Source organism: Monodon monoceros, unplaced genomic scaffold (genome assembly GCF_005190385.1).
Source record: "Monodon monoceros isolate NGI ecotype Baffin Bay Population unplaced genomic scaffold, NGI_Narwhal_1 Super_Scaffold_6, whole genome shotgun sequence".
Taxonomy (NCBI): Eukaryota; Metazoa; Chordata; class Mammalia; order Artiodactyla; family Monodontidae; genus Monodon; species Monodon monoceros.
In genome coordinates this window covers 11,738,423-11,763,187 of record NW_021703783.1, presented here as the reverse complement: position 1 = coordinate 11,763,187, position 24,765 = coordinate 11,738,423, and the positions used below count along the sequence as shown (strand labels likewise).

The window sequence follows — 24,765 nt, the reverse complement described above, 5'->3', positions numbered from 1 at the left end:
TTCTCCTCTCTGCTTGGGTCTTGGGCCCCCCTTTGGTCCCAAGACCCTGTCCTCTAACTGCTCTAGTCTATGCCTCTGCTTCACTTAACAACCCAACTAATAATTTTGGGCAAGAAAGTCTTTCCGTTTCTGTCAAATCATTCCTTTGGGCTGACAGCACCGCTCCTCTGCTTTGCCTGGTCTCGTCTCTCCTGCGTCACTTGATATATGCCAATAGAATCCGTACTGATTTGAAATAGATTTAGGAAAAAATTATTCTGTCGTCTATATGTGCCAAAATATTATATGTCACTCAAAGCTGAAGAGAAATATTTTGCATCAATTTTTCTCTTGTGTTATGTATTCCATTAGCACAGATACCATAGATTTGGCTGGGACCCCTAACTGCCTCCTTAATGAATTCACCAATATTCTATCCCAGGCAAGTATCAAGAATGAACTCTATTTATAGGAATGGTCCACTCTTTATATGAAGAGTTTTTAACTAAAGGCCTGGAGGTGATACTCTAATTAGGCTTTTGAAATCAACTGACTGTTCATTTTCACCCATCAGAATTATAACTCTTATGACTAACAGTTCAGTAGATAAGTGAAACCACAGGTTAGCTAAAGTATTTATCCTTTTCTGTTTATTATAAAGATTTCCTGAGACAGCATTTATCCAAGTATTTGTTACAACATCCAACAGAGTAACAGCCTTTCCCTGCAATAGGCACGAAATTTGAAGATACAAAATGTCAAAGGTTTTTGTACTACTTTGATGTAGCTAAATATTAGATTCCTTATAGATTTAGAATAGTAGACTTCCTTCTGTAAGACTTATAATTCCTAACAACCCATTCCTTTTCAGATTTCACGTGATGAGAATTTTCCTTATTCCTGACATGGTTTCTGTTGGTACACTTTCTTGGTGGTCACTGCCATCCATATGTGTAAACACACCTACGCATAATAGCTTAGCTATTTTAATATGCATTTGCCTCTTTCTTAAGCATCCCTTCTATTTAAAGACAGCAAACTTTTCAGTTTGGAAAGTGAAGATCATTATAAAGAATATTTTTAAGTGAAATAGTAAGAAAAACTTACTTAGTCAGTTTCCTCTTTTTTAAACCATTTTTACTCCTGTGAATTAAGAAAAGAGAAGCAAATTTATCTGGGCAAAAGAACTGATTAACAAAATGATTAAACTTGAAGAACTTTAAATAATTACATCAGGCACTGCCATTTTATTTAATTTTTATTAAACATACCTCATGTTTGTTTAATTACTTCCCCTTAAATGAGAAGATAATGATAAAAATTCCAGATTCATGTTTTAAAACTCTGTTAGATTTCTGGGCCATACCTACACTTTATGTTCTAGATTTGCCAAAAAACTGAATTCTAGAAATATAATTTCTTGCTCCTGGTGATTAAGTTGCTGAAGTGCTTTGTAAATATATAGAAGTATTTCCTGTCTAAATACTCCAGATTCTACAGGCAAAAGGAAAGAATCGGGGAATAAAGATGAGAACTGGTGGAGGGAGGATGGACATAATGGTTTTTAAATTAAGGAACAAAATAACCTTTTCGGACATTTTCATCGGGAATGTGAATTTGTGCTATCAGTGTTGTCACGTGCCATGTATTCTATTACGGTGTTGTTCTTATTCAGTTTTGAACTAGTTTTTCAGCTATCTGAGGAACTATACCTATTACCTGCTTGTTCTGAATTCATTGCTAGTCTGCAAGCTCAGACACATGTAATACTAACGTATGCTTCAGTTTATTATATTTTTAGGGTTTTTATTAAAAGGGGAACAATTTTCTACCAACACATAAGATAACTGACCTAAGTTAGCTAATGCTAAGATAGTATCTGCTGAAGTCTTCATTATTGTGTTTAGATTGTCTTATATAAATGATATTGATACATGATTGAGTGTGACAATTTTTATAAGTAATTTTCAAAGGTCTTGAAATATTGATGGAAGCACCCAGACTTTCAGAACATAAACAATTGATAGTAAATAGCCAGGTGTGATCTGAGTACTTTTATGTGCCAAAATATTTATTTATATTGAAAATTAGGAATGCTTGGGTACCCGCATTTCTGGAAAGCCTTTAGCGGAATGAAGCACTACTTCCTTTGGGCTTTCATAGCACTTGGTTCATGAGTATTTCTTACGTGGTCTGACCATCAGCTGTATATGTGCTCCTTGCTAGACTGTCCTTTGTCCCCCAGAGCTGAGCACAGTTAATGGAACACTAGGAGGTGGCCAATAAATGCTTATTTAATTGAATTGAAACAACACATCTTTGTTAGGTCATTCTCACAATTTTTTCTAATGATGCAATTAAGGATTTGATATTAGACTTGGGCTCCTGAGGGATCCCACTGGGGAAATGGCACTTGTGGGTGGAGAGGAAGTAATGCAGCAAAGGAAATATCCATAAAGGCAAGTGGTGTTTCTGGTTTTCCTTTTCTAGTTTCAGATAGTTTTTATTTCTTCTCAATTCTGAGTGAAGACAGTACATTTTAATAGTTCTTGTCCTATTTTTTCGCCCTCATCCTCTCTTGGTTTTCCATACTTGGAATTTAGAGGTAATAGACATTCTAGTTTTACTTCACCTCTCCCTCATCCCCCCCAAAAGACCACTGTCATGGTATACCTCTTGAATAATTCTTTTACTCTGCTCTTGTGATGCTAATTTAGTTAACGTTAGGAATCCTATATTTACTTCGCATAGTAGGAGCCCATTACTTTAGTGCTTGATGAAAACATAATGTTAGCATAATAAGGAACAGTTCTGATAATGTCAGGAGGCTGCCAACATATTTTGTGATTCAGAGTGAAATTAAAAAAAGAAAAACACAAAACCTTTCCAAATCCAAACAGACTCTAAGGGAAACTGGGAAGAAACAAATATATGTGGTAGGGTGACACTGAATAAATTCAGTGCTGAAGTATTAAGTCACTGCTATTCCACAGCTGTGTGGAAACCTGATTCATGGAAGAGAGGCAGTATTTTTTTCTTTCAGTCTCATTCACTGATTGAATGAACCTTAAATATAATATGAAATTCTACCACATGTTTTGTATGACCTCTTGTTTTAAGTGTATGTCTTCATGATTTGTGTACAACTTTCATTGTTCTGATTAGATTTTGCTGAATTCCTGAAGATTCCAAAGGGTTCTTGTATCTTAAGGCTGTGGTACAAGACAGGACTGAATTATGAGACTCCACAGCAACACTGATAGAATTTTCCTGCATTTTCAATTGCCGTGCTGATCCTAAGACTCAAATCAAGGGATAATTCACTTGTAAACATGTAAGTTCAGGTGTTGCTAGCAATTTTCACTTTAGCACTTTATGGAAAGAGCTCGTGTGTGTGCATGCCACAGTGACCATTTTGGGTGATGTTGAAGACATCATCTTATCATTGTGAAAGATTTTCTGAATAACTGATAAATAACACGCATCCAACATACAGTATATATGCATACAGGATGATGTGCTTCTTTTACCTTTCCTCTTTCCCTTATACTAGATTAGGTTCAAAACCCTAATGACGCCAAGAAGTTAAGATTCATTCTTTATAAGTTCTTCATGGTTATGACCATCTTGGAAAGCCCGCCAGAATGAAATTCATTCCAAAGAGGAATACGAGGCAATGGCAGAGACGTGGGGTTCACAGTGGTTAAAAACAAACAGAAACTAAAACCAAAAACCGTAAAGTCAAAAACTTTAAATGACCACAAATTCCTAAGCATTACTTACTCTTTCATGAGCTAAACAAAAATCATCCCCACATCTTAAAAAAGGTCTTTAGAGTTATGTCGTCCTCTGAATTGAACACACAACAACAAGCATAAAGCTGAGCAGTTTAAACTAAATATTGCTTCATGCTTAAAATGCCAACTGCTGAGGATTTAAACAGACAGATGAATGTGAACAGGGCATGAGGTGACCATGATAGCAACGAAAGAGAGCAACAACACTGAATCCAGATACAGCTGGTCCAATTGAGATGGTTTTCTTTGAACAGGAAATACAATCTGAGATCAATAAAGTCAGAAATCCCGGCAGAATACAATCTTGGGACTAAGCCAATGGGGCACGTAGGCTCTACACCGGTTCTGCCACCACCTGGGAAAAGGTTTGAGCAACCTATGAGGTAGAGAGTCTCTGGATTTCCACACAACCATCAGAGGCATCAGGTGGATTTTAGACAATCAACAGGAACATATCTTTCCAAGAAGTTGATAGTTAAGAGACAAAGCCGGGCAGTGTTAAGAAAAGAGAGCGTGGCTCTGTTTCTTGGGGTGGTTGTTAACGGGTGGGTGAAATATGAAGACAAACACATCTAGAGGAGGATTTTAAAAGACTGTATAGAAATGAAAACAGGGGAGAATACCCACAACTTATTAGATGTAGAGAAAAGTAGCAAAGAGTAGGGAATTCGGGTGAATTTGTGAGAGTACTGAGTTGGACTTGAAGGATCAGGGACCATGAATTTTACCTCTTTTATTTCTGGCAGAGCGCAAGTCTAGGGCTGAAAACAGTTTATGTTCGGTATCTTTTCATTGGTTAATATGTGTGTAGTTTACGAAAAGTGTAGAAAGCCTGGGGCTCTATGTTTTGCCTTCTCTTCTCACCTGGAGAAAACCATTTTCAGCCTCAGGACCATTCTTCTAAAAACTACTACAGGGTTTTTCCCCCCCCCTAACTTAGGTCTCATGTTATTTGATCAGTACTATAAATAGCAGACCTTGAAGGAGTTGCTAGAATTCCAAAATATGTGTTCATCAGGGGGACCTATTAAGAAAGACATACAAACAAGCATAGGCCTGCCTGATACAAGCTTAAAACAAACTATGGAAAATGAGAAAGTCAGAGAATTAAGTAGGGAAAGGAATATAACATTACACGCGTCTTTCTTTTGTTTTAATTGAAATCTGTAGAGGGTACGCTAACAGTATTGGCTACAAGTATTCTAATGATAGGTGGAATACTTGAGGATGATCAGTAGATGTTAAGTTCAAAGTAAATGTATATTTTGAAAGTCAAGATGGAATTTATGTGTATCATGTGATGTTAAGTACTTAAAATATTGGTTGACCACGGGGAAGTCCTACACTGGAGACTTGTTATTAAGAATCAACTTAGAATAATGGTGAAGGGGTCCTCATCATCCAGTACATTCTTCTGAATTTATTGCTTATACATCAGTGTCTACCATATTTCAAAAGTTTTTCACCTAGCTCTCTTTTAAAGAAAATACAGATTGCGGTATTAACAATCTCCACTGTGAGAAAGTTCTTTTTTTATTCTTTTCCCACTGCAACTCAAATTCTAACTTTGCCCACTGTATTTATTCTGTCTCGGAGAAGCCAAAGAATGTTTGATCAATTGTCTTTTTGAATAGCTAACTCTCCGGATTGCTTTAAATCTTGAACTCCGCCCCCAACCCTCCATGAACTTTTTTTTCCCCAGTCCATGAACTACTTTTATAGCTTTTATCTGAGTCCTTCTTAAGTTGTCCAGGTTTCTGGATCTGTCTGTACATAATTTAGTACCTAAACATCATGGACTAACATTAAGGATAATGATTTTTTTTTTCCTCTGGGAAACTGCTACCTTTTTACTTATGGCTCAGAAAAAGAAACAGCCCTTCTAGATACTTTAGTCTCAGAATTGAAAATCATTATTATTGTATATTATAAAAACTGGAAAGGATACTCTTTGAGATTTGATTATTAAAATGATTTAAAAGTCAAGAAAATTTATAGGAGGCTGCTTTCTAGAGAGGAAAGAATAGATTTCAGAGACACTTGGGTTTAGAACCTGAATTTTCTATATAGTCATACGATGTTAAGATAGTCTCCTTATACCTCTATTTCCACATCTGTAAAATGGTGCTGATAATAATCTCTGCAGAGGTGTGTGGACAATTAAATGAGAAGATTATACTAAGAGGCTTGCACACAGTCAGTTGTTTAATATTCGCTGAGTGAGCATTATTATAAAAACACGAAGGCTCCAAATACATAGTATTCTGGGTTTCTCTACCTGATTGCATTTTTTCCTTCTTGGAAATAGGGAGCTTAATCAATGGAAATGGTGAGAAAAATGAAAGGCATCATTTATACAGATGAGAGGCCATGGACTGACTCAATGAAGAAACAACTTAGCAATAAATGGAAGAAAAGCTTGCCAAGAACATCACAGGAAGAACATTCAGTTGGGAAAACATTATAGTTAGCGTCTTGGTACCATTAGCTGCTTTAATCCGTTTCAATACATAATTAATAATTTTACATGCTTCAAACACATAAAATCATTAAAAAGGATTTTCCCTTTGGTTTACTTCTTGAAAGCTAACTTTTAAAGACTTTGTAAACAGGAAAAAAAAAAAATCACTTACCAAGGATTAATATAAAATGCCAAAAGATAATCAGTCCAAAGACATGAGGGTAGCAGGGTTAAGAAAGCAAATATACTCCTACGCCTGTGAGCATTAATAGATAACAGATGTAAAGATGAAAAAGTGGCAAGAGTTAGTAATACAAACTGTGAACAGTAAATTACCTACTGGGATCAATTAAAATGACAAACACGTTAATTACAATTAAATACTCCATTCTCTGACATTTAAACGTGAGGACTTAAGTGCTATAATATTGCCAAAATCAGTTTTATTCACATCTTATTGTAATCAGACATATTTCTTTCAACTTGGTTTGTGTCAATTAGCCTGCTCTTAGGTGATGACGTTTCGCATTCAGTTAAATTCGGCTCTGAAATGCCTCATCCGTTATCTCGAGCCTTATTCTTGGGTATTACCCTTGCGATGCTTAAGCCTATTTTAAGAAATCTAACGTTTGATAGCTAACAGCAGCTTGTGTATGGAGTATAAATGGTTAGTTTGTGTATACTGATTTTGGTAAACAAGCTTTCAGGACACATTCTTATAAAACTGCACTGTTAGGTGTGACTTTCTATATTATTTTAAGTATAAATTAATATATCACTTCCAAAAAATAATCCTTAAAACAGAGGTACGGTATGACAACCACGTATCATTCATTTAAAATAAGTAGCTCATCAGCTGTCTAGTTTCTAATTTTCTTTTTTTTTTTTTGCGGTACGCCGGCCTCTCACTGTTGTGGCCTCTCCCGTTGCGGAGCACAGGCTCCGGACGCGCAGGCTCAGCGGCCATGGCTCACGGGCCCAGCCGCTCCGCGGCATGTGGGATCCTCCCGGACCGGGGCACGAACCCGTGTCCCCTGTACTGGCAGGCGGACTCTCAACCACTGCGCCACCAGGGAAGCCCCTAGTTTCTAATCTTATACTCAGTTGAGTAGGAGCAAAATTACTTAGCTTCACATTAACACTAATGCAGACTGTTAATTTTAAATGCCTGGTTTGAATCAAATTTCAGATATTTAGACCACTTTTAAAATAGAACATCTATTAATGCAGATTTTAAAATAGGCTATGGTTGTATCTATAGTTATTCTGAGAATTAGGGGAAAAAATGATGTCACCTTGTCACTTTAGTTATTACAAATATCCCCTGAGATATGTCTTCTCAGTTAACGAGAAAATGCCAGTGTTGGCAAAACTGTCTTTGCCCAGAGCTGCAAGAGAATTTTCTTAATTTTATAGAAATGTCCTGAAATGAATTCTCTTTTGCCTCAGTTCTCCCATAACTGTTCTCTCATAAATTCCATAAATTGTGACCAGTTGTGTAGTTAGTCAATACGTAGCTCTCCTGAGTCACAGGTATAATGGGATCAATTCCTAGATGGGCCCCTCATCACTGCTCTATGACTGGGCCTTTTTTAAGGGTAGGCCAGGCAAGAAACAAACAGCAGTGAGTCAGCCTCTTAATCTTGGAAAAGGTGTTAATTACATTTGAACAAACCTAGAAATGTTTTCTAACTTTTTACCAGCAAGAGTTTATGGGTTTCTCTTGACAGTTGAATTAATCAGATTTGAATAGCAAAATTCCATTCTGGTTGAACTTTTAGACTAGTACAACATATTTTCTGGTTAAAGAGAATCCTATTTCACCTAGATTTTTCACCTAGAGTGGATCTCAACTAGTGTCCCACTTAGGGAAGTAGAATTTACAGTTTAAATAAGGCCATTCCTCCCTCATTAATTCCGCGGCTAAAATTTCCTGTCTCTACATATTTATTTCTGTCAGAGTAACCATTTTGGGGGAGTTAGGAAAACAGAAAAAAAAATCACTTACTGAGGAGTAACATGAAATGTATATATTTAAATGTGCTTTGCATGGTTGCTTGTGAAAGAAACAAACTAGATCACGTAAGCAGTGCTGGCTTCATATTAAGTGGTTAGTTAATCCGCAATTTTGTTGGGTATTAATTGCTCTGTATATTAATTAATATATTAATATATATGTTAATTCCCATGGATCGCTGTTAGGTATAACATCAACAAATTCAATCTCTTGACAATGCTTTCTTAATTCTCAGAATACATCCTTCCTCCTTAATACTTAAGCATAAAGAAACATGAGGCTATGTTTCTCAGGGAACTTTCTTAGCTTTGATATTTATCTGCCTGTAAGTGTAAGAGCTGAGAGCCCTGGGCTGTATACTTCTGCTTGATTTTTGAACAGAATGGGTAGCTCATATCCCCAGGCACTGAAATGTGAGTTTTAAATAGAGACGCTGCTCTGTCTCCCACTGCTTCCCTGGAGTCTCCCCTCCTGCCTTCAACCACACTTGTTCCACGAGGCTCCTGTATTATTAACCCTTCTTCAGCCCAGTTGTGGGCAACTTGTACAACTGCATCAGTCCTTTGTGTAATATAGTGAACACCCAGCAGACTACCTCATTTTCTCTCCTTCTTACCTGAATTAAACATATATACTAATATGCTCTGTGAAGTAGATGTCACCTTGAAGTCTACTATCACCGAAATTATGAAAGGATAATCAGGCAAAACCATCTATCGCCCAAAGATAGTACAATCAGTTGAGAGCACACATAGCATAGGTAAGCCATCTAGAGACTTGTTCGGAAACAATACTCACCAGTTGTATGGAAGCTTTCCATCTCGCTCTAAGGATGCAAAATTGACGAAAGTTCCTGCTCCACACTCCCTGTTGGAAAGGAACCACAAGATCAAGGTTAGTGCTTCACAGAGCACTCTTTACCTTGACATGAGAGCCTTTAATGGCTAATCATCACAGCATTAAATTTTAAAAAAGCTAATATAAGTTGCATGTATTCCTCTTTCCGATACAATGCAATATAGAAAAATAAAACAATTTTTCACAAGGGTGCACACACCCAAATCAAGTTATTTGAAGCCAGAAGGATTCAGTTCACAACACTTACCAAAGGGCGCTCATGACGCTAACATAAATCGTTGAACTATGTGGGATAGAATATTTTTTACAAAGCCTTCAATAGTAAGGTGTAGAAACTCTCCTAGATAGACTAAGGGTTTTCCATTTTTAGCAAATATTTTTTGTTTTTATAGCATTTTGATTTCCTCTCTGTAATGATAGTGGATTAAACTGGATTGTTTTCTTCCTTCAAAATTTTCCCCTCATGTTGTGATGCCCATACTATTCATCACTTGAGAGGAAAAGAGTGATACGGACTGAAATAGATTGGCTTTCGCAGAGTCAGGAGAAAATACTGTTAGTTTTTTTCCCCAGAAGTGGAGGAAAAAGGTCAATACAATTCTCATGCTTTCTCCACCTTTTGTTTAATATCATGCATAAGTAACATAGCTCACTGGGGTGCATACATCTCATTTTTTTCCCTCTATATGAAATTGATGGACTTATTCAGAATTGAAGCAGAGATTTTGACATTGGCATAATGTGCTAATTACTTCAGTTATCTGCCTGTTCTAACTTGAGTGTTCTAAGGATAACTTTCTTCCTTGAAAAGTACACTAACAGGGACTTCCCTGGTGGCGCAGTAGTTAAGAATCCGCCTGCCAATGCAGGGGACACAGGTTAGATCCCTGGTCCGGGAAGATCCCACACGCCGCGGAGCAACTAAGCCCATGCACCACAACTACTGAGCCTGAGCTCTAGAGCTTGCGAGCCACGACTACTGAAGCCCGCGCGCCTAGAGCCTGTGCTCCGCAACAAGAGAAGCCACCACAATGAGAAGCCCGCACACCGCAACAAAGAGTAGCCCCCGCTCGCTGCAACTAGAGAAAGCCCGCGTGCAGCAACGAAGACCCAAAGCAGCCAAATATAAATAAATTTATTAAAAAACAAAAATACACTAACATTTCATTATTTTGTGCTGCATGTATTATAAGTTAGATATCATCAATTAATTTTCCTATGTCAGTTTCCTGTGTATGGCATTTATTTTACTCTACCTCCAGGGTTCGTAATCTGGGGTCCGAGGATAGAATTTAGGGCTCTATGAACATATGTGGAAAAAAAAGTACATCTTTATTTTCACAACTTGTAACTGAAATTTAACAATTATTTCAATTATTAAAGTAGGCAACAAGCCCCAATAACATCATCAGCACTTGTGAGATTTGCTAATAGAAACTGAAGATATTTTTCTACAATAGACCTGCTGCCGATGTTGAAATATTGTTCATCGTCATCACTCTGATGAAATTATGAGATTGCTTAGATACTCTACTAAATATTAATCTAATGTGTTAATAAAGAAGCATATAACACATTTGTTTTCTGAATACTTTGATTACCATATTTTCATATAATTAATTTCTTTTTTTAATCCTATGTGTTATATGTTATGTACTGAGAAAGAAAGCATTATTCTTGGAAGAAATCTACAGGCTTCATTAGACTGCCAGAGAGAATCATGCTCAAAAAATGTTAAGCATCTCTGCTCTAATGACCAGCTGGCTGAAGTAGAATCACTTCTCCTAAATATTTTGCTATATGCATCACAAGGATGTCCCTGCAATAATGCCATTATAAATACCACTACTTTCATTTCTACTTCTATTACCACTCCCTCCACTATTACTATTATGAGCTAACATTTATTGCATGCTTCCTATGACACTATGCTGTTACTGCAGTATTGCCCCTAACCGTCCACTAATGTGGGGTTGTTATCATTTTTTTTTTTTTTTTTTTTTGCGGTACGCGGGCCTCTCACTGCTGTGGCCTCTCCCGTTGCGCAGCACAGGCTCCGGACGCGCAGGCTCAGCGGCCATGGTCCACGGGCCCAGCCGCTCCACGGCATGTGGGATCTTCCCGGACCGGGACGCGAACCTGTGTCCCCTGCTTCGGCAGGCGGACTCTCAACCACTGTACCACCAGGGAAGCCCCCATTTCTTTTTGATAAATGTTCTTTCCCTTGCTTCCAGGCTACCACAATCTTAGTTTTCCCTCCACTCCACTGGATGCCTTGTCAGTCTTTCTTTTTTTGCCATTACCTTTTATTTTCTCTCTGAGAATGTTAATATTAGATTGTGCTGATGGTCTCTTCTCTAATATACGCTTAATTCCCAGGCTTCATCCAGTCTACAGCTTTAATACCATTTGTATGCTAAGAATCCCAAATGTATATCTTCAATCCAGACTTCTTTCCTGAATATCAGACTTTTATGTTCATCTGCCTACTCCACACCTGCACTTGCAGTCACCTCCCACTTAACATTTCCAAAACTGGGGTCTTGATGTACCCCCAACTCTGAAACCCTCACCTAGAATCCTATGTCAGTTGATGGCAACTCCATCCTTTCTCTTGGTAGGACCGAAAACCTTGGCATCATCCTTGACTCTTAATCATTTCCATTCCAAGCTCAATTTGCTAGCAAATCCTGTTAGTAAACTCCTCTTTTTTCAAAATATATCCAGAAGCTGATCATTTCTTCTTACCTCCATTGCCACTACTCTGGATTGAACCAATATCATCTCTTGCCTGGATTAGCTGGCTCCCCCAGTTAATATACTTGCTTTTGCCTTTGCCTCAATACAGACTCTTTTCTACATGAAAGTCAAAATGAAAATGTTAAAATATAAGTCATATCTTCTGCCCCAAATTTTGCAATGGCTGCCCTCTGCTCAGAATGAAAGCCAAAGTCCTGATAATGGCTTATGAAGCCCTATAGGACCTTACATCATCTCCCGCTATTCTTCCCTTCATTTCCTCTGCTTTAGCTACGCGAACCTCTTCCTTGAACCTGCTAGTCGTGCTTCTGCCTCAGGGCCTTTGCTCTGGCTGTTCCCTCTACTGGGCATACTCCTCCTCCAGATAATACATGACTAACTTCCTCACGTCCTTCAAGTCTTTTCTTTTCTTTCTTTTTTTTTTTTGTGGTACGCGGGCCTCTCACTGTTGTGGCCTCTCCCGTTGTGGAGCACAGGCTCCGGACGCGCAGGCTCAGCGGCCATGGCTCACGGGCCCAGCCGCTCCGCGGCATGTGGGATCTTCCCGGACCAGGGCACGAACCGTGTCCCCTGCATCGGCAGGCGGACTCTCAACCACTGCGCCACCAGGGAAGCCCCAAGTCTTTTCTTAAATGTCACCATTTCAGTGAGGCCTACCTGCCTTCCAGGGCTCCTCTCATCCCCTTCACGCCTGAATGCTAATCTCCTTTACTCTATTGTTTTTTTCTTATCACCTGCTAATACACCACAGAATCTTCTTACTTTCATCTTTATTATTTCTTGTCTACCTCCTCAATGAGCATACAAGCTCTACGAAGGCAGAGATTTTTGTCTGTTTTTGATGCAGCCCATATCCCAAGCATCCAGGGGAGTCTGACACACAGCAGGTATCCATTAATATTTGTTAAATTAATGAATGAAGTTTCAGCGAACTGCACATGGTTGTGTAGGTTGTCAATTAGGATTTGACCCCAAGGAGTGTAATTTCAGAACTTTATATTCTAGCCTCAGCGCTGTACCACCACCCTCCCTATCCTTCTAAGATTTGTTCAAACACTAGCACTCAAGAAGCTTGATTTTTATATTCAGAACTAATCCCTTTTCTCGACTTTCATGGTATCCCATTTTTATCTCCTTTCTGCTATAGGTCAGTTTATACCTTTAAGTATATTCATTCATGTATTTCCAGCTAGGTGCTAACTTCCTAGTGGACAGCTTGGATTTCTGATTTTTCTTTGATTGTGCTATCTAAGGCAGTGATTGACTCATTATCAGATGGATAAGTTTATTTATGAATAACTAAATGATAGAACTCTGAGAATGGACAAGGATGTTAATTGACAATTCAGCAGGCTAGCATCGGGCAAATATAAATTTTATACAAATTTCCCAAACCCAGTAACACTCAACTAGGCAATAGTTTTGTTTTGTTTTTTTTTTTTAAGAGAATTGATGGGTTGTTTTGATAATATAGAGGATCACAGAAAGTACTTGCAAATGTGCTCTGATAAGAAGTGCATCAGTGGTCAAAGAAAATAGGGAATCAACAAAATCATAAATCAAAAGGCTTTCCTAACTGCAAGCAAAATGAAACTGCCTACAGCCCTGGGTAGGAATAGAACTAATGCGGGGACTTGAAGGGACCTAATCATAAACTCTAAAAACATTTTCTTCCTAAACAGCTTCAACAGAACTAATGAGGGAAGGGATTATTTTTCTTTCTTGTGGTCTCCATATATATTAACTCCTTTCATTAATTGTACTGAGTAGGCATAGATCTTTCTTTTACTCCAAAATATATTTGGAAGTATCCAAATATAATGAGTGAATCCCAATGTATGGGTTACTTAAAATGACAAGATTGATAGTAAGAGGTCTGACTTTGTGTAAACAAACAATCTTTTGCTTTACTATTTCAAAGGTAATGTTCTCTAAAATAATATTGAAAAGTCTATTTAGAAAACGCAAAATAGAAACTGAAAGCAAACTCATGGCTGTACAATTTAGGTCTGCAAAAGCCACACGTGTACGAGAAACAAAAATATTTTAGAGGCTGTGGGTGAAAGATGAGCAAAACACAACTTACCTCGCCATCTGCAGATGCTTCTTCCTAAGAATGATAAGGGTAATGAGCAGTAATCCAATTAACAGTGTGCTAAGGATGGCCAGCACGGAGATGACTACCACGTTGGGATTCATTTCTGAAACTAAAGAGAAAAGCCATACGTGTTCATTGTAGCTTCCACGACATGGAAACTAACAGGACCATTCATTGTTTCTCATCTGACCTTAAGACTAACAAACTTATAATGATAACATCAACAGCAACAGTGATGTTTCTCCAAGCCAGCAATGGCCTCTTCCCGGTCAACTCTTAACGTAGTAAAGTAGATTGACAAATAGTGTTTGGGTGGCTGGAAGAATTGAGTCCATTTCAAAGGCCCATACTCAGGATGTTCTTATCAAAGGAAACTGTGAAATGTAAAGAATGCCTCTGCCATGGTTTGGGTTCACTTGAAAAAAATATCTAGAAGTCATTATCATGTATTATCACTGTTTAACATTTTCAAAAGCTTAGAGAGGGGGAGGCTCTTATTTTATGCCCATGACTTTAAAGTCAGAAAGCACAGCTGTATATTTCCCTCACAACTAATAATGTATATGAAAAAGGCATTAGCAAGCTGCCATCTGCTGCAGCACTTAACACATCGCTAGCACTAGGCATTCTGATGATCTGTAACCATATGTTTCGAGGTTTTTCCATCTGCACAACTCAAGAGATTAAACTTATTAATAAGTTGCAGGGTCTTTAAGAACAGGGGTTGCTCTCATATACTAGGTCTTCTATGATCCATCTTCAATGGCACTTACACATTGCCTACTTCACACAGTATCTGGAAGACCAAGATGTTAAAGGTGGGAATGTATATCAAATATTTTTATAAAACTCTTAAAAGTGGACCAGAGGAAAAGAGGAGATACCATCCTCTGCATTGGTCACAAAGTCACAGAACTGGCTGGCCTGCGCAATCTCTAAGGCTTTTGGTATTTTCCACATTCCATTTGGGCCAGCTTGGCTCCAGTTTATGGGTAGAAGTACTTGAACAGAAAGAACATTAGACTCATGGTCAGAAGAGACTGTTCAAGTTCGCTTGACTATTACCTGCCATTTGGGGAAGCTATTTTACCAGTCTCTTCTGGCCTCATTTTCCTCACTTGCAAGTACGTTTAATAATATCACCTGTTTCACTGGATTGCTGTACAGATGACAAGGAATCATGAACATTAAAGTATTTTTAGAAAATGTAAAAGGATGTCAAAATGAGAGACCATTAATTTACTTTTCAGGTCCATTTTTGCCCTCACTTCTGAAAAAGCAAAAACTAAAAACAGAAAATAAAAAAGTCTATTCTAGTGGTCACTGGATGTAGTGGCAAAACATATTAATGCTATGTAAATGAAAACGAACCAGTAAAGGGATAATGTGATGGTAAGAGTGGTTTTATTACAGGCAGCTTCAGAGAGGGTCTCAGATTACAGAATTAGACTCAAGCAGGGAAGTAAAACAAATAATGTAACTTAGAAAAAGAATAAAGAAATAGCATTATTCTGGACTTTTCATTAATATCTAATTTCCCCAATTATACTTTCTGCTTGATTGGAAATTTTTCTGCTTTGACCCAGTACTTTAGGTTCACCATTATTTGATCGGTGACAGCTAAAGGTCAAGGCTAGAATAGATGCACCTGACCTGATTAGGGTACTGTGGGTACCACTGAAGAGGATTATGGGGAATGATGAAACTGATGATAACAACTAGCATTTAGACAGCATGTGCTAGAGCTTTATGTACTTTATTTCTAAGCCTGAAAACAACTCAACAAGGTACATATTATTATTCCAGTTTTACAGATGAAGAAACAAAGGTTTAGAGAGAGTAAATATCTTTTCCTAAATCACATAACTAATAAGTGCAGTTAGGGATTGGAATTAAAGTCTCCCTGAAGTCAAAGCTTGGAATTTTTCAATGAAAGCTGAGTTTTATTTTTTAAAAAAGATGGATTATATATATTTAAAAAGAAAACGTAAGGAAAATCTGGAAAGATATAATTTCCAAAGACACCAGAGTCCACTAATGCCTGTAATTACCCATTGTTGAGACGGCTATGAATGTAGGGACACTGGGGCTGTCATGACTAAAGCTGGTGACACTACAGTTGTAGGCAGTGGCAGGAAGGAGGCTGGAGATGGTCACGACATGAGAAGAAACAGAAATCGGTTCCTGGAGATGCAGAAAACAAGATAAATGTTATGTAATCTTCATCTATTTTGGTTTTAAAATTATCAGTATTTTTCACAGTTGAGTAGGTAACGTGTGTGCACAGAGTAAAAAAATTTAAAAAACAAAAAAGGAAGCAGTGAAAACTATTTCCTTCTTTCTGTACTTCCCATCTACCCAATTCTCTTCCATGGAAGCAGCCATTGTTGTCAGGTAGGTTAGTTTTCTTCCCATCTGTATTTTATGGATGTATAAACATAAAAGAATATAGTTAAAAATGTAAGTGCTAACATAGTTTCCGCATCATTCTGCTTATTTTTTATCTTGTTTCTCAGTATATTTTGGCACTCTTTCCATATTAGCACAGATAAAGCTATTTCATTTTAGGGGTTGCATAGAAATCCAGTGAAAGAACATACTTTATTTAACCAGTCCCCTATTAATAAATGTTGAAGCAGTCTCTGATTTGTTGCTATTATTAACAATGCAACAATGAATATAACTTCACAATTATGGGAACATATGTATATGTACACATACTCATTTAATATATGTATGTATATATACACATATGCATTCATATACACAAAACCTGTGTGCATATGTGTGTGTATGTATGTGTGAATACATACATATACAACCACTCATATTCCTAGAAGTTGAATTGCTGGCTCAAAAAGTTATATATTTTTAATTTTGTAAGCTATTGACAAATTATCTTCCATAGACATTTTCCAAGGGACCCACCTACCATCAGTGTGTGACAATGCCTGTTTCCTTACATCTGTCCCTACGCAACAAATCTGCAAACTTTTTGAGCTTTTCTAATCTTATTAGTGGAAGTTGTACCTCATTATAGTTTTATTTTGCATTTCTTTCACCATGAGTGAGCTCGATCATCTTTTTCTATGTTTAAGAACATTTTGTGTTTATTTTCTATGAAATATTTGTTTTGGTTGGTTCGTCTTTATCTTTTTCATTTGTAGTAGATCTTTGTATATTAAGAACACTATCCCCTTTGTCTGCATCCTCGGCTTTTAAATAGCATCCACCAAAGGCATAAAGACTTTGTGTTCTCCAAAACATTTAATATTAACTTATTCTTGAGTAGAAGAAGCTGTTAATTTGGTGCGCCAATGGCCAGACACTGATAAGTACAACTGCACAGTATAAAAAGATGAGGTAGCATAATATTGTTTTTCAAAACAAGGATCTGAAAACAACTCTGCCTAAAGAGGTGAGAGCCATGAGCACGGATTTCCCACTCCCATCTCTTTCATGATCCCATAAAAGAATGATTCTAAGGAAAGATTTTTGCTAACAGGACTCAGTTGTAGTAACCATTGTTTTCTTAAAGGGAGGCATTACTGTAGCTGCAGAGAAGAAAATTCACTACTGGCAGAGTAGCTATTTTCCAAAAGGATTCGTAGGATAGAAAAAAGATTCAGCTGTTCAGTACAGATCAAAAAGAGATACATTTGCAGAACAGACTATCAAAAGGGGAAAGAAATCAAAGCAAATTATCTTAACACTCATATGAAAAGATTCGTACTCCCAGAAATCCTTTTTTCTTTTCAATCTCATGAACTGCATTATTTAAAAAACATCAATTATTCATGTCCATAGTATTAGTCTTTGCACTGTATTTTGTGACATCCCTCACAAATTTGCCCTTTTCCTTCCACGTCTGGCTGTAACATAGTTTTTTCGTTACTCCCCCCCCATCCAGGTCCACTTCTCTCCTTCCATTCAATTTAACCCCGTGAAAAACTCAGTATTCATCATATCTGCTATTTGTGATTCTAAAGCTTTAACAATCACCTCTCTCAGCGTTCACCTTCCCAAACAAAATCGTCCTCCTTACTAACTTCTTTTAAATTCTCTTGGTAGTATGGATCTCTCTTCTGGCACTTATATTTTATTTTAATTATTTCTACTCGAGTGAAATATCCACAATTAAATGAAAGACATTTTTTGAAGGCAAGTATTGATTCTATGATTTGTGTCCCATACAATGCCTTTCTCATAAGCGGCAATCAGTTCATATTTGTTAAATTATATTTTATATGACAGTGTCTTTATCCCTTCCATCAGTTTAATGGCCAATAAGAAAATGCCTCAATTTAACCTCAATATGACCTGGAGTGGCTAAGAACTGGGGACAAACGCAAGAGAGAGGAGATATGGGGACATATGTATATGTATAGCTGATTCATTTTGTTATACAGCAGAAACTAACACATCATTGTAAAGCAATTATACTCCAATAAAGATGTTAAAAACAAGATAAATACAAAGATGGAAATAAACTTTGTGATTTGGCAAGTTGGTTATGACAGATTTTGGGCTTGCTCTAAGAATAATTTTAAATTTCTATCACTGAAAACCAAAAGTGTACATGAAAATTTTCATTTTATATCATTCAAAGAAAGAGGAGATTTTCACTTTGCTTGGATAATGAGCCTTAATCAAAATTAACTCAGAAAAGGAAAATCCGAGCATACAGTACCTGGAGTTTTATATCCTGGCTGGAGCCAACTTGTTGACAGAAGACTTCGAAGAAATCAGCTACTCCCTCTTCCACCCACAGCAAAGTCACCGAGGTCTGGGTTTTATTCACCGCAAAGAGTGATTTTGGAGGAGCTGGTTCTGAGCAAAGATAAGTTAAAAAAAATTAATTTAATATAAAATATTCTTCCTTCCTTCATTAATCAAAAGAAAAAAACAGGCAAAAAATTCCAAGTATGGGTAGTTAAGAGCACCATAAAGAGTGTATATTGCTTTCAAAACATGTCCTTTTACAAAGACGGTCATCTAACTTGCAAGGCAGAATATTTTGCATCTTTTATTTTATACTTCTCTTTTTGTAACAGTTCTGTTTTCTACTTCAGCTTTATTATAGACATAATCTATTAATAGTTTTTGTGTCATCTACACTGGAGTTAGCACTGCCCATATGATACCGAATTTTCTGGGTGAGAAACAAAAAGCTGTACTGAAAAGACTGAGAAAAATGAAAGTGGTGTGCTCCCTTCTTATGGGGAGATTCAGTCTGGTGCTGAGCCAAAAACCTGCCTTCCTTTCTCGGGAGACTATTTGGAATAATTTAGCCAGAGGAATGGCTTCTTGAAAATTTAGTCAAAATTAAGAGGGGTAAAGCTAAAGAGATAATATGATTTTTAAGGAAGAGGATTGATGGAAGAAGACTGGATGGTTGACAAAACGTTAGAGGACTGATTTCTTTATCTTATTCTTTTAGACATTTAATTTTGATCAATAAATTAATCCATTAGTTAAGTAAACCATTCTATCTGTGCCCTTTCGTATGCCTTTCCAATAACTGAGTCACTGGACTTGTAGGCTTGATACCAATGCCTGTCTGTTCCCCAGTTCTAGGAGGTGGTCTGCTGTCTTGTTCCCAGTTGCTGAATCTCTCCTGGTCCCCTCCTTGCCCCCGTGTCCTTTGGGCATTGCCCTTCCCTCAAGTTCCTCTAGTACACAAAGTGCTATGCCTGAATCCAAGTTCTTAAGCCAGGGTCCCTCTTACCTGCTGTCAGATCTCCTTGACTTTGCTTGTTTGGACAAACATCTTGCTGTCAGGTTCACATAATAGCATACTCTGCCCATCAGCATGTCCCTGACAGACAGCTCTCCACACTGTTTGCTTGTTACTTGGATTTCTTTTCATTATCTGCCTCACCCTTCCAAGTCTGTTCTACAGCTCCTGGTGTTTAGCAAAAAAGCCCTAGAAGCCATTTCACTCTTTTGACAAGTGATATGTCTTTGTGGGGGGAAGGCCTGGACCTTCTTTCTGGAATATCATCATCATGTCCAGAACCAAGAAGTTTGTCAGAATCATTCTTGACGTGATCTATTGCAGTAACCTAAACTTGTGTCCAACTGAAAAAGAAGCATTTTCCTTTCCAGAGGCAACCTGACAAAGTTGGGCACAAGAGTTGAAGGAGGAAATAAACGAGTTGGTCTTGGGCAAGTATAACTCACAATAGATGTCAGGACCCCTTTCTCATTTGCAATGAATTGTTCATTCCTCTAGACGTTGTATCGTCTCGCTTGCCCTATGATGAAGACTGTTGATGAGACACAGAAGTCTACTTCCACTTCTTACATCCTTCATAATTGTCACTGCTAATAACATTATGAGTCAGAGACTAAGTCCTCCAGTGATTCTGACTCCTGCAGAACTTGGATCTTTGGAAGCAAGTGTGAGGTTGTCTGAGGCAGAGATAGATGATCTGTTAGGCTGAGCCTGGGCTATGTCTCTTTAAAAGATACACACTGTGGAATTGCTCCTCGGAGTGAGTTTCTCCGACTATGATTAGAATCCCTAGGACATCTATATATTTTTTCCTGATGGGTAGATAAAATCAGTTTAGTTATCTGATATGAACATTGCCCAGATCCTAGTTTCTGGATCCAACCTTTTACATATTGATTTCCCATCACATATCATCTGTTCTTACTCAAGTATCTCACTATTAACCTCAACTCCATAAGGTTAAAATGGAATGTGGAGTCCTTGCCTTTCCTCAAATCGGTTCTGCTTTCCACCTGCCCCTGATTCTGTCCTAAGAAGCATCATTATTTCAATGGTCTAAGATGACAATTTTGAAGCTCTCCTCTTGCTTCTCAGTCTCAGATCGCATTATCTTTTAATACTTCCTTTCATCTCTTCCTTTTATTTATTTCTTTTATTTTATTGCCCATCCAGGCTTTTGCCATCACACTTAGCATTCATTACAACAGCCCCTTATTCCCTTTCCCTGCCTCTTACTTGATTCTTTCTTCATTTTGCCAGCGATGGTTTAAAAGGTCTTATAACACCACTTTGCTCCTGTTAGATCCTATCTGTGCAATGATCTATTGTGATCAATGTCTATGGTGTCAAATCCACATATGCCAAGTGTTAAAGATTCTATGTACACTGGCCACTTGCTACTCATCGCCACCATCTCTCCCGCACAGACATGCTGCCCCGTAAAGCCAGTCTTCCCACTGACAATCACACAGGTATTACTTTATCTCAACTCATGTATTTCCCCTCAGTGTACTCTTTCTTCTCTTCTGATCATCTTAAAGAAAAAGTCTTACCTTCTCCTTGAAGCCTTATCTGATGACTGTCTCTTGATGCTCTATCCTTTCTCTGACCTTCTATTGCCCTTAAATGTTTTCTGTGTGACCTATGTGAGTGAAGTCCTGATTCCACTGGGTCCTATTAGATTCTTTAAGAATGGCAGCCATGTGTTATAAATTATTTCATCTTTATTTTGAACCAGCCAAGTGTAGGGACTCAATGAATGTTATCTATTGACAGACTTAAAACATAAGTCAAGATTCATTAAACAGAGGCGTTAAGATTCAAGCATCAGGTAAGACCAGACAGGCATTGAGTTTTGATATTCTCTGCCTTTTTATAGTGATTATATTTGTAAAAAGTCATCAGCTCTCAGTGGCAGGGTCAAGGACTGTTGTGAATTAGAAGTTTTCTCAGTGGCCCAAGAAATATGATTTAGATAATGGAGTAGGGATTTCTTTGAGTCTGGCCGAGAATGTGGACCTAGGTGAGAAGTAGATCCTCAGGAAAATCTCCAAAGGATCTGGGACCTCAAACAGCCATGTAACATTTTTTTTCCCTCAGGTGGTATATGAGGCAATAGATTATTCCAAGATCACTATACCCATTATCTCTGCATTCTTTTCTGAAAGATCTAATGCGTTTCAGTTCTGCATTGTGAATACAGACTCACAACTCATTAAGTTGTTAATGAGTAACATTCACAAATCACCTGCTTGAAGACTTATGATCTTTGGATAGGTATATTTTCCTAGAGATATTAGGGAGAATTTCCACACTACTATTCCAAAGAAAATAAAGTTATCACAATATTTCATAAGTGGAGGTGTAATTAGATTGGGAGGGGCTTATAATTAAATTTCACTACTCAAGACAACATCTGCCCCAGGGAATGTATTAAAATATTGGAATTATATTGTGCAACACAGTAGCTACTAGCCACATTTGGCTAGTCTTGAAATGTGGCTAGTCTGAATTGAGAGGTGCTGCATGAGTAGAATACAGATTAAATTTCAAAGACTTTAGTATGAAGAAAGAATAAAAATATCTCATTAATATTTCTTTACATTGATTACACGTTGCAGTGGTACTACTTTGGATTTACTGGGTTAAATAAAGTATATTAAACTCAACTTCACCTATTTCTTTCTACTATTTTGTAATGCAACTACTAGAAAATTTAAAATTACATTTGTGGCTCTCACCATATTTGAATTGTATAGTACTGGGTTAGAACATTTCTTCCTGTTTGGTAGAGAAGTCTGGAAATTCTTGGCAGAAACTGGTCAGAGGGGTTCCCCTTCTGCTGTCTATCTCTTCTCATGAGAAGGCAAGGTCAGCTCAGCCTCATAGCTTAGGACGGCTTAGAGGTTCATGTTCCACATCCTTAGAAACAAGGCTAAAAGTGGTGAATGGCTAAATATTGTTTAGACAATTTCATATGGTGGGGAATACATTGACACACAAAAGCCTCTTGAGTGGTCTGTGTCTCTGTTATGGCCTGAATTGTGTTCCCTAAAATTCACGTGTGGAAGCCCTAAACCCCAGCACCTCAGAATGTGACTGTGATCGGAGATAGAGCCTTTCAAGAGGTGATTATGTTAAAATGAAGCTATCAGGGTGGGCCGTAATCCAATCTGGCTGGTGTCCTTGTCAGAAGAGGATGTTTAAGCATACAAAGAGGCACCAGGAATGAATGGGTTCAGACAAAGGACTATGTGAGGACACAGCTAGAAGGTCGCCATCTGCAAGCCAAGGAGAGAGGCCTCAGAAGAAACCAAACCTGCTAACACCTTGATCTTGGACTTCTAGCCTCCAGAAATGTGAGAAAATACACTTCGGTTGTTTAAGCCCCACAGCCTGTGGTATTTTGTTTTGGCAGCCCTAGCAAACTAATATGGTCTCTTACTGCTCAAAATATCAAATTCCACGTAGTTCATAAAGGAGAGAGACATGAAGCCTTTTTAAATTTTGTTAAATGAGCCTTAATTTAATGTATACAAAACACTTTATATAATATAAAGAGTCATGTACGTATTAGTTACAGAACAGCTTCTGATTATCATTTTCTATCTCCCTAAATGACATTTTACATTTCTTCAAAATTCCCCCTGCTCCATAATGTCAGATGTCCTTTTGTTTAAAATAATTTCAGAATCCATGATATTTGATATGAGAACCTATGGATGTGAAGAAAGGAGATAGACATACTATTTTGACAAAATGGGATATAGATACAGGGTTGTTTGCCTTTAAATATGCTAATCATTGCAAGTGTTATACTCAACTATTTGGTCCTCTCTTTCCTTCTCTTCTCTCCCCCTCAGTGCCCCTCCTACTTGTGTTGGGGATCCAACCTAATTTTATAAGAAAATCAAGTACTATGCATAGAACGTGGACTGAATGGAAAGTGGTAACGCTATCTCTACCATTTAAATTAGGATGGATTATGAGAGGCTCACGGTGCTGCCCAGGATCTCCGGGAAGTGAAGGTGACATTGGGTGAAGTGTGAGCGAGTATTTGATTCACATTCTCTGCTCTGGCAGCAAAGCTCTTCCTTTCCCTGGGAATTCCAAAGGGAGTCAGCTGTAATATTCAGCCTTGGAGCAGAACGGAATGTATTTAATGCCTAAAATCCGTCTTTCTCTGACAGTTATTACATTGTTTCTTATTTTAATGTGACCCATTAGTTTAGCTGGTGATAGAATTATGTTAATGAGGCTAAGGTTAAATCCGTAAAAGCTTACTGGTTTTATTCCATTTGTATTTCATACCTTTAAACTTGGTGAGTCGTTTTACAAATGTGTGACATTGATGATAAGGAGAATTCAATAGAAAAACATTGTAAAAAATGATTGACGTGGCAAAATCTATTTTTAATCCTCAGCCTGACTGAAGCAATTTGTTAGTATCCTTTTCATACACAAACGCTGGTCTTTAGCATCTGTATTAGGGTAAGTCTTTTAAATCGATTTTTATTTTCCTCATCTCAAGCCACAGAACGTATATTCAACTTGGCCAAAGAAAACATCTGTGACTTAAGCAGTGTAAGCTGTAAAAGTTACCTTCAACTTGGTCAAAAGCAGCATCTGAAGAAAAGCACTCTTTGAAAAGAAAAAAAAACCCCAAAACCCTAAGGGTGAGTTAAGATTGATATGCCATGAAATGAAGAAGAGGAAAATGTATATTAAACAACAGTCACCTTCGTTAGGTCTGAAGTTTATTAGGCCTATTCTCTTACCGACTTTGGGAGATTCTTTTCCTCTGTACACTTAATAAGCAATTAGAACATTTAAAATAACATTGGGGAATGTAAAAATATTCAGGCAAATACTTAGCAATAAATTACAGTTAGGCCCTTTTCATATACAGAACATAGACATTTCTTAGGAATTAGAAATACCTGTCATTTTCATTACATTTTAAAGAAATTCTTTATAGCTTAATGATTGCAAGTGTAATATCCTTTTCTGCAAATCATTGGGTAAGTCATGGTATTACCGGCTCAAGTAATTTCTGAA

The 24,765-nt window shown here is 37.5% G+C and overlaps 1 protein-coding gene across 2 annotated transcripts in view; it reads right to left on the bottom strand.

Moving 5' to 3' along the window:
* PTPRO (protein tyrosine phosphatase receptor type O) overlaps positions 1-24,765 on the bottom strand; it is a 230,956-nt gene that overhangs the window by 31,073 nt on the left and 175,118 nt on the right. The window contains exons 13-18 of one of the 2 annotated variants that reach the window (XM_029205425.1): positions 18,661-18,800; positions 16,022-16,154; positions 13,959-14,079; positions 9,053-9,121; positions 6,410-6,493; positions 1,087-1,122 (exon numbers count right to left, since the gene is read on the bottom strand). In XM_029205425.1, the coding sequence (XP_029061258.1) occupies positions 1,087-1,122; positions 6,410-6,493; positions 9,053-9,121; positions 13,959-14,079; positions 16,022-16,154; positions 18,661-18,800 (583 nt within the window). The remainder of the gene's footprint in view (positions 1-1,086; positions 1,123-6,409; positions 6,494-9,052; positions 9,122-13,958; positions 14,080-16,021; positions 16,155-18,660; positions 18,801-24,765) is intronic. The other variant, XM_029205426.1, reaches the window with a different exon arrangement.